Source organism: Leptodactylus fuscus, chromosome 7 (assembly GCF_031893055.1).
Source record: "Leptodactylus fuscus isolate aLepFus1 chromosome 7, aLepFus1.hap2, whole genome shotgun sequence".
In the NCBI taxonomy this organism is placed as follows: domain Eukaryota; kingdom Metazoa; phylum Chordata; class Amphibia; order Anura; family Leptodactylidae; genus Leptodactylus; species Leptodactylus fuscus.
Window position 1 is genome coordinate 138,964,747 of NC_134271.1, and position 9,344 is coordinate 138,974,090.

The 9,344-nt window shown below is 41.3% G+C and overlaps 1 protein-coding gene across 1 annotated transcript; it reads left to right on the forward strand.

Annotated features, from left to right (window-relative positions):
* Positions 1-755: 755 nt before the first annotated feature.
* LOC142213000 (cathepsin S-like) lies at positions 756-9,344 on the forward strand. Its single transcript, XM_075281145.1, has 8 exons — positions 756-797; positions 1,741-1,870; positions 2,209-2,331; positions 4,174-4,326; positions 5,176-5,400; positions 6,381-6,546; positions 8,526-8,628; positions 9,245-9,344. Exons 2-8 carry the CDS (start codon positions 1,742-1,744, stop codon positions 9,342-9,344), a joined length of 999 nt encoding a protein of 332 aa, XP_075137246.1. The 5' UTR covers positions 756-797; position 1,741.

The window sequence follows — 9,344 nt, forward strand, 5'->3', positions numbered from 1 at the left end:
ATGGGACATTATACTGTGTGCAGGGGCCACTATGGGGCATAATACTGTGTGCAGGGGCCACTATGGGGTATAATACTGTGTGCAGGGGCCACTATGGGACATAATACTGTGTGCAGGGCCCACTATGGGGGATAATACTGTGTGCATGGGCCACTATGGGGGATAATACTGTGTGCAGGGGACACTATGGGGGATAATACTGTGTGCAGGGGCCACTATGGGGAATAATACTGTGTGCAGGGGACACTATGGGACATAATACTGTGTGCAGGTACCACTATGGGGGATAATACTGTGTGCAGGGGCCACTATGGGGGATAATACTGTATGCAGGGGCCACTATGGGGGATAATACTGTGTGTAGGGGACACTATGGGGGATAATACTGTGTGTAGGGGACACTATGGGGGATAATACTGTGTGGAGGGACCACTATGGGACATTATACCCGTGTGCCTGGTTTGTACTATATGACTTTAGTATTGAGGTTATAGCCTTACTCCGAGGACCTGTGATTTTTTGTATGTAAATCGTCACGGCCTACAAATAAGGTTGTTTAGCCCTGTCCTAGAAGATGAGATCTGTGTTTTCTTCAGTCTTCTCATCTATAAATTCAAGTGACTTGTGAGTAAGAGGAGAAATATGAAACAATAGACCTGGGACTAGTGATTGGAGAAGAGGCGATGACATAACTTATTGTCCTGTATAAATGGCCGTCACTGACAAGGTCTCCTTCTATCTCTGAGCGACGTCTCTGCAGGTGAAGACGGTGACTTGTATCTCCTGACTGTACTCAGGTAAGTGCAGGCTGCAGGATACATCCTGATACAGACACAGGGTATTTATATCTTAATGTACTTCAATTTTGTATTTATTTTATTTATGATTCCTAGGATTTCTCTGTCTGCCATGAGCTTGTATGTGTTTTTCTCTCTTGTTATATACTACTGTACCATCTATGAAACTGTATCACTGAAATTTCCCCATTGTGGGACTATTAAAAGGAATATCTTATCTTATTTTTTACTATTTTTCTGGTAATGTGCTTTATTTTTTCTAATATTTATTTTATTTATTTAGCCATGTACATACAAAATGTATGTTTATGGTTAAAATATATTTTTTAATTTTCTGTATAGCAATGTACTCCACTTATTTTTATTATTTTTATGGTAGCATACACTAATCTTTTATTACTTATTAGCGTGAATATACACTCATTTTTTTTTTATCTTTATAGCAATATACTCAAGTTCTTTCTTATTTTCATGGCAGAGAATACAAATTCTTTATATTGTGTATTTTTATGGCTATATATTCATTCTTTTTTCATTTTTTAGTCATTTTTTTTTATCAAGATGTACCAAGGATTGCCAAGAAGTGCAAAATTTTAGGCCGCAGACTAATCATAACTACAATTGTAAATTTGCCACAATTTTGTGGTTCTTCTTCAGGTTTTAGACCAGTTAAAGCTTCTCTTCTGATTCTTGATATTTGTCGTAGCTCTTTTCATATCTTTCTTTAGTGCACATCCATACATTCATTGTTATTGTTGTCGGGTGCCATGTAAGGAGCAGGATATAGCTATGCAAATCTGAATGCAAGTGCACTAGGGGCGGAGCCTGGTTTGCCAGATTTGCCTATAGACAACCATGAAGCAGGCATAGAGTTTCTTATACCTGGTTGGACCTACTCCTTAGATATAGTCTTGTCTGACTGGTGTATTATTGTCCTTGACAGGATGAAGTCCTTGACGTGTATCTTGCTGGCAGCCTTTGCAGCCGTGTCTGTGAATGGGGCCATCAACCGTGCAAGGGACAATGACTGGAAGGGATGGAAATCTATACATAAGAAGATATATGACACTAAGGTAGGAACAACATCATGGATTACAGTTGTGCCAGCATGGTGCTTGGTGCTGTATATTAGTCCAGAGGTGTAAGGTCAAGTTCCTGGACAGATGTAAAAATTTGTCATAGCATGTTCCATTGATAATACCAATGTCTACTTACTTGGCAGACCGGCCGTTGGGCCCCCTCCATAAAAGGGACTCGATAGGACCCTCTATAGCAATGGCCCTCAACCTCATCATACCTGACAACCTTCAGTCTTTTCTCATTTTCAATCTGTATTCCTATAAATATTGACACATCTTGGAAAATATTATAATAATTAAAAATTAAAAAATGACGAATATTTTTTATACAGAACGAAGATCTGACAAGGAGAAGAATATGGGAAAACAATTATAACTTTGTCACACGACATAACCGTGAATATGAACAAGGGCTTCACTCTTACAATGTCAGCATGAACCATCTTGCAGATTTGGTAGGTGTCATCTATAATATGACATATGTGTAACTGTTACTAAACATTGGGTTCTATATGATATAACACCTGACTAATAAGGAGGACAAAGTCATAGCATCATACGGTGCCCAAATAATACCACTAAGACTGACCAAATACTACCATACAGTGACCAAATAATACTACTAAGACTGACCAAATACTACCATACAGTGACCAAATAATACTAAGACTGACCAAATACTACCATACAGTGGCCAAATAATACTACTAAGACTGACCAAATACTACCATACAGTGGCCAAATAATACTACTAAGACTGACCAAATACTACCATACAGTGACCAAATAATACTACTAAGACTGACCAAATACTACCATACAGTGACCAAATAATACTACTAAGACTGACCAAATACTACCATACAGTGGCCAAATAATAATACTAAGACTGACCAAATACTACCATATAGTGACCAAATAATACTACTAAGACTGACCAAATACTACCATATAGTGACCAAATAATACTACTAAGACTGACCAAATACTACCATACAGTGGCCAAATAATATTACTAAGACTGATAAATACTACCATACAATGACCAAATAATACCACTGTACAGTGGCCAAATAATACTACTAAGACTGATAAATACTGCCATATGGTGACCAAATAATATGACCCTACTTTGGTCAACTAATACTGCTAAGACTGATGAATACTAGTATACACTGACCAAATAATACCACTGTACAGAGATCAAATAATTCTACCAAACAGTGACCGATTAGTAGTTCAACACAGTGACTAAATAGAACCTCAATAGAGTGACCAAATATCACCACACAATGGCTAAATAATACCTCCAGACTGTGACTAAATAACACCGCTATACAGTGAATAAATAACACCACCATACATATCACCATAGAGTGACCAAATAATAACATTATACTGTCACCACATAGTCATAAAATACTTCCATCAAACACTGAATAAATAATATAAATATCCATGAAATATTTCAGTAATTTTACCATACAGGAACTGAATAATACCTCCATACCATGACTGAATAATACCATCACACTGAGGCTGAATAATAGCACTATAGAGTGAGCAAAAGTCCAAATACTTCCATTAGTGACATATTGCAACTGAATACACAACACTATAAAGAGACAATACCATCATGCCGTTCCTAAATAATGTCTAAATAATACTTCTACGTAGTGACTAAATAACACCGTACTACGGTAATATACAATATTACATTATTTTATGATGGTTTGATGTAAATACAATTCCGTGACCACCATACAATGCTCACCCATAAATCCCTCCTCTTGGCGGACGTCTATGGCATGGGGCTCTACTCATTAGGGCATTATTTGGCGGGCTGATGATCGGTGAATAATGGATGGCCATAACGCTTGCTCGCCCAACCATTCGCCAGTATAAATGCTTTTCTGAGTAGCTGAAAAACTTGTTTGTTGGCCCATCACGTGCCCAGGATACCCTGAAGTTATTTGCGTCAGGTGAACCATTAAGGCAAATTTTTCCAACATGGTTTATATCATAATGATATTAAAAGTGTTTGCCGAATAGTACACGTAAGTATACTATATAGCACTAAATACGGTATACTGAAAACCAGTGCCAGATACTATGCCCATCCCAACTAGCAACTTATGGCACATATACATGGACACTGTCTACATGGCCTGAGGACCCAGATAATACAGTAGATACCTTCCTGGACATAGTAGTGTGTAACTGGGGAAATGTAATAGGTCAACATTAGGATAAGGATGAAGCCTGAACACCGATGTAACCTACTTTTCGCTCCTTAGACTGGTCCGGAGGTACAGGCCCGGCTTACTGGTTTGATAGTACCACCTGGCATTGCCAAGGACACCTCTATCAGTAACGCATTGAATAAAATCCCCCTGCCGACCTCTGTGGACTGGAGGATAAGTGGAGCTGTCACCGAGGTCAAAGACCAGGTAAGAATATTGTCTTGGACATATGATAATGTGCATCAAAATTGCATGGTGTGAACAAGGCCTTAAAGCCAGAGGTGTAACTAGCAAATGTTTGACTTGGGACCTCCGCCCGCGGCCTAGCACACTCTTTCCTGCACACAGTATAACGCCCCATTTACACACAGTATTATGTCCCATAGTGGCCCCTGCACACAGTATAATGTCCCATAGCCGGCCCTCCACAGTATAATGTCCCATAGCCGGCCCTCCACAGTATAATGTCCCATAGCCAGCCCTCCACAGTATAATGTCCCATAGCCGGCCCTCCACAGTATAATGTCCCATAGCCGGCCCTCCACAGTATAATGTCCCATAGCCAGCCCTCCACAGTATAATGTCCCATAGCCGGCCCTCCACAGTATAATGTCCCATAGCCGGCCCTCCACAGTATAATGTCCCATAGCGGACCCTTCACACAGTATAATGTCCCATAGTGGCCCCTGCACACAGTATTATGTCCCATAGTGGCCCCTGCACACAGTATTATACCCCATAGTGGCCCCTGCACACAGTATTATGTCCCATAGTGGCCCCTGCACACAGTATTATGTCCCATAGTGGCCCCTGCACACAGTATTATGTCCCATAGTTCCCCCTGCATACAGTATTATGCCCCATAGTGGCCCCTGCACACAATATAATGTCCCATAGTGGCCCCTGCACACAGTATTATGTCCCATAGCAGACCCTCCTCACAGTATAATGTCAAATAGTGGCCCTTGCTCACATAGTGGCCCTTTCACACAGTATAATGTCATATTGTGGACCCTCATTATCATGGATAGTCACCTATTTTACTCCTATTTCCAGGGCGCCTGTGGATCCTGCTGGGCATTCAGTGCTGTCGGTGCCTTGGAGGGACAGCTGAAGATAAAGACTGGAAATCTGGTCTCCCTCAGTCCTCAGAATCTTGTAGATTGTTCCTCTAAGTACGGAAGTGCAGGATGTAATGGCGGATTTATGACCCAAGCCTTTCAATATGTGATAGCTAACAATGGCATCGATTCCAACGCTTCGTACCCGTATCGTGCATCAGTAAGTAGATGGCAATGACTGATCCCCAAAAATTACAATATTATGTGGTCACTATAAATGTAATTCCCAAATCTTCCTAAAATGTCTCCTAGGTGAAGGCTTAAGAGGTATTTCCAGGTTAGATTCCTTGTGTGATCAATGGGGGCCCCAATACCTAAGATTAACTTCTTAACCCCATTTTTTGATTATTACTGCCCGCCTTCTAAACACCATAACTTATTTTTCCTAATTCAGAGTGGGGTGGAATTAGAGAAAAACTGCCTCTGCTATTTTAGATCCACTAGGGGTTTGGAAACCTTAGAGGTCTGATCACGAATATGATATACTGAAATGCTAATACATTGCAAGGCATTGTAAAATTGCTACAGTTCTATTACAGGCTGCCTAGCACAGCCTGTAATAGAACTCACACAATGACAAATATAGACTGCAGTGTGTCTTGGGAGTACTGCAACATTCAACACAGTGCCACTTTGTCTGTGTGGCTGTGTCTGGTACTGCAGCTAAATCCTTTCACTATATTAGAATAATAGGTGCAAGCCGATGGCTGGTCATGTAATGGAGGGGGTGTACATCTCACCCAGACTACTCAGGTGGGTGAGATGAGAAAACTCCAGGAATGTTTGTTCTCAGACAATTTTCGTCTGCTGAGCATTTTGGTAAATGCTCAGTACTGGGCTGGATTTTTAGGAATGGCAGGTAGGTTGGTAGTGGGACCTGTCATTCCACCCCCCTCCAGTCCACACTTTGGGGATGTTCCAGCAGCGACTCAGCTGCAGAGAGTCTCCTCGTCAAGGAGGCTTAAGAAAATACACTCTACCTTTGTTTGGACTAAAGAAACTGGACTTGTGTGCCTACGCCACCCCACCTAGCAACCCCAGACCCTGACATAGGACATATAAAGACAAAAACTTGGACATCCCTTTTAAATGCAGCCTTATCTATTGTGCAGGATCTAACTGATCATATATCTCTCTTAGAGTGGACAATGCAGTTATAACACATTAACCAAAGCTGCCACATGTACGAAGTACTCACTATTGTATCCAGGAACTGAAGATTCTCTGAAGCAGGCCGTAGCCACTGTCGGTCCAATATCTGTGGCAATTGATGCCGGACACCAATCCTTCTATTTATATCACAGCGGTAAGGGGCTGCTCTATATCAGCTGGAGGGATAGAGGAGTCTGTGCTTCGTATTTATAAAGTAACCAGTAACCTGTTTCTCATGTTTTCCTTGTAGTTGATAACTCGGGGTGCGGTGCATCAGCTATATAAAGCGAGGGAGAGGTTTACTGCACAAATAAATGTTACCAATTCTGATGGTGATTAGAAACAGTCAACAAGTTGTCAGACACACTCCTAACAGATCTATAAGTTCTATAAAGTAGAGTGGCAGTCAGTTGTTACTGTATGAGAATACTATACAGTGTTTGCTTGAAAGAGCAAACATTATAAATACATTATATATTATGTATACAGTAACTGCACCAGCAGAATAGTGAGCGCAGCTCTGGGGTATAATACAGGATGTAACTCAGGATCAGTAGAGTATAAGTAATGTAATGTATGTACACAGTGACTGTACCAGCAGAATAGTGAGTGCAGCTCTGGAGTATAATACAGGATGTAACTCAGGATCAGTACAGGATAAGTAATGTAATGTATGTACACAGTGACTGTACCAGCAGAATAGTGAGCGCAGCTCTGGAGTATAATACAGGATAAGTAATGTAATGTCTGTACACAGTGACTGCACCAGCAGAATAGTGAGCGCAGCTCTGGGGTATAATACAGGATGTAACTCAGGATCAGTACGGGATAAGTAATGTATGTACACAGTGACTGAACCAGCAGAATTGTGAGTGCAGCTCTGGAGTATAATACAGGATATAACTCAGGATCAGTACAGGATAAGTAATGCAATGTATGTACACAGTGACTGTACCAGCAGAATAGTGAGCACAGCTCTGGAGTATAATACAGGATAAGTAATGTAATGTATGTACACAGTGACTGTACCAGCAGAATAGTGAGCGCAGCTCTGGGGTCTAATACAGGATGTAACTCAGGATCAGTACAGGATAAGTAATGTAATGTATGTACGCAGTGACTGCACCAGCAGAATAGTGAGTGCAGCTCTGGAGTATAATACAAGATGTAACTCAGGATCAGTACAGGATAAGTAATGTAATGTATGTACACAGTGACTGTACCTGCAGAATAGTGAGCGCAGCTCTGGAGTATAATACAGGATAAGTAATGTAAAGTATGTACACAGTGCCTGTACCAGCAGAATAGTGAGCGCAGCTCTGGAGTATAATACAAGATGTAACTCAGGATCAGTACAGGATAAGTAATGTAATGTATGTACACAGTGACTGTACCAGCAGAATAGTGAGTGCAGCTCTGGAGTATAATACAGGATGTAACTCAGGATCAGTACAGGATAAGTAATGTATGTACACAGTGACTGTACCAGCAGAATAGTGAGTGCAGCTCTGGGGTATAATACAGGATGTAACTCAGGATCAGTACAGGGTGAGTAATGTAATGTAAGTACACAGTGAGTGCAGCTCTGGGGTATAATACATAAATATAACAGTTAGGGTGAGTTCAATGATGCAAACACAAGACCTCTGGAAGATCAGGCATGATGTTAAAGGGAGCGCCCCCTATAGGGGTGCATGGCTGAGGTTCTGTCTTCCTAATTACATCATGGAAGACAGACTTGCACATCCTCAGCTATCGCCCTCTATTGGTGTGCACATACTGAGGCACTGTCTTCCTAATTACATCATGGAAGACAGATTTGCATATTCTTCCCATGATCCCTTGCACAGTGGAGAGCTAAAGGCTTAATAAGACTCCACACACCTTTATGGTGGTCATTCCCTATGGCGTGACGATATCCCCCTAGCCCTGTTTATGGCAGCGATCTCTGACTGTTTCTGCTTATATGGGCACTTCTGACTGACCCTGCTTATTGAGCCCCTCTGTTTGGCCCTGGTCCTATTATCATTATGGACATAACACTGGTACATGCATCTATTATCTCATCATTACCAATTACATTCTGTAGATTGTCTCCAACACAATCATTACTAAACCACGTGTCTTCTGTAGGTATCTACAATGATCCGGCTTGCACTCAGGCTGTAAACCATGGAGTCCTTGTTGTGGGATATGGAACTCTTAATGGACAAGACTACTGGATTGTCAAAAACAGGTGAGGTCTGGGATATATAAGTATATACTACAACTATGTACAGGAAGAATGAGAGACACTACAATAGAGGTAGCACATGCCAAGAAGAGGCGGCATCCATACCAAATTCAGAGAAGACAGGAAAGCTGTGCTTCTATTGTACCTATTGGAAGTTAGCCATCCTATAAGTCAATGTCCGATACATCATCAAGCCTTGCAATATGACGATGCAAGATCTGTTGAAGGGTTTTGTATGCATGAGGCCCAATACTGGAGAACACCTTAGGCTTTGAGCTTTACCTGTGAATATGAGAGAACTAATAGACACCGGGTCTCCATTAAAGAGCTGCTTATTGTAGGATGAGAATTCTACAAGTCCCATTTTCTTTGTCTTCAGGCTCTCTATAAATGTTCAGAATCTGCTCAGTCACCAAATAAAATCCATGTGATGTAAAACAGCAGTATCTTCCCTTCAGTGTCTGTATGCTGTGAGAGGGGAAGAGGGAGGAGGAGCTCACATTACAGTTTTTGAATATGTAACAATAAGAAGTCTAGTACTTACATGTACTTTTTGGCTTGACTCTTGGAAATCCATCAGTAACCTGACTGTTCCTTTTCTGTTGTGTTTCTTTTCTAGCTGGGGAGTGAACTGGGGAGAAAGCGGCTATGTCCGCATCGCAAGGAACCAGGGGAATATGTGCTCCATTGCAACTTATGCCTGCTACCCCCAAATGTGA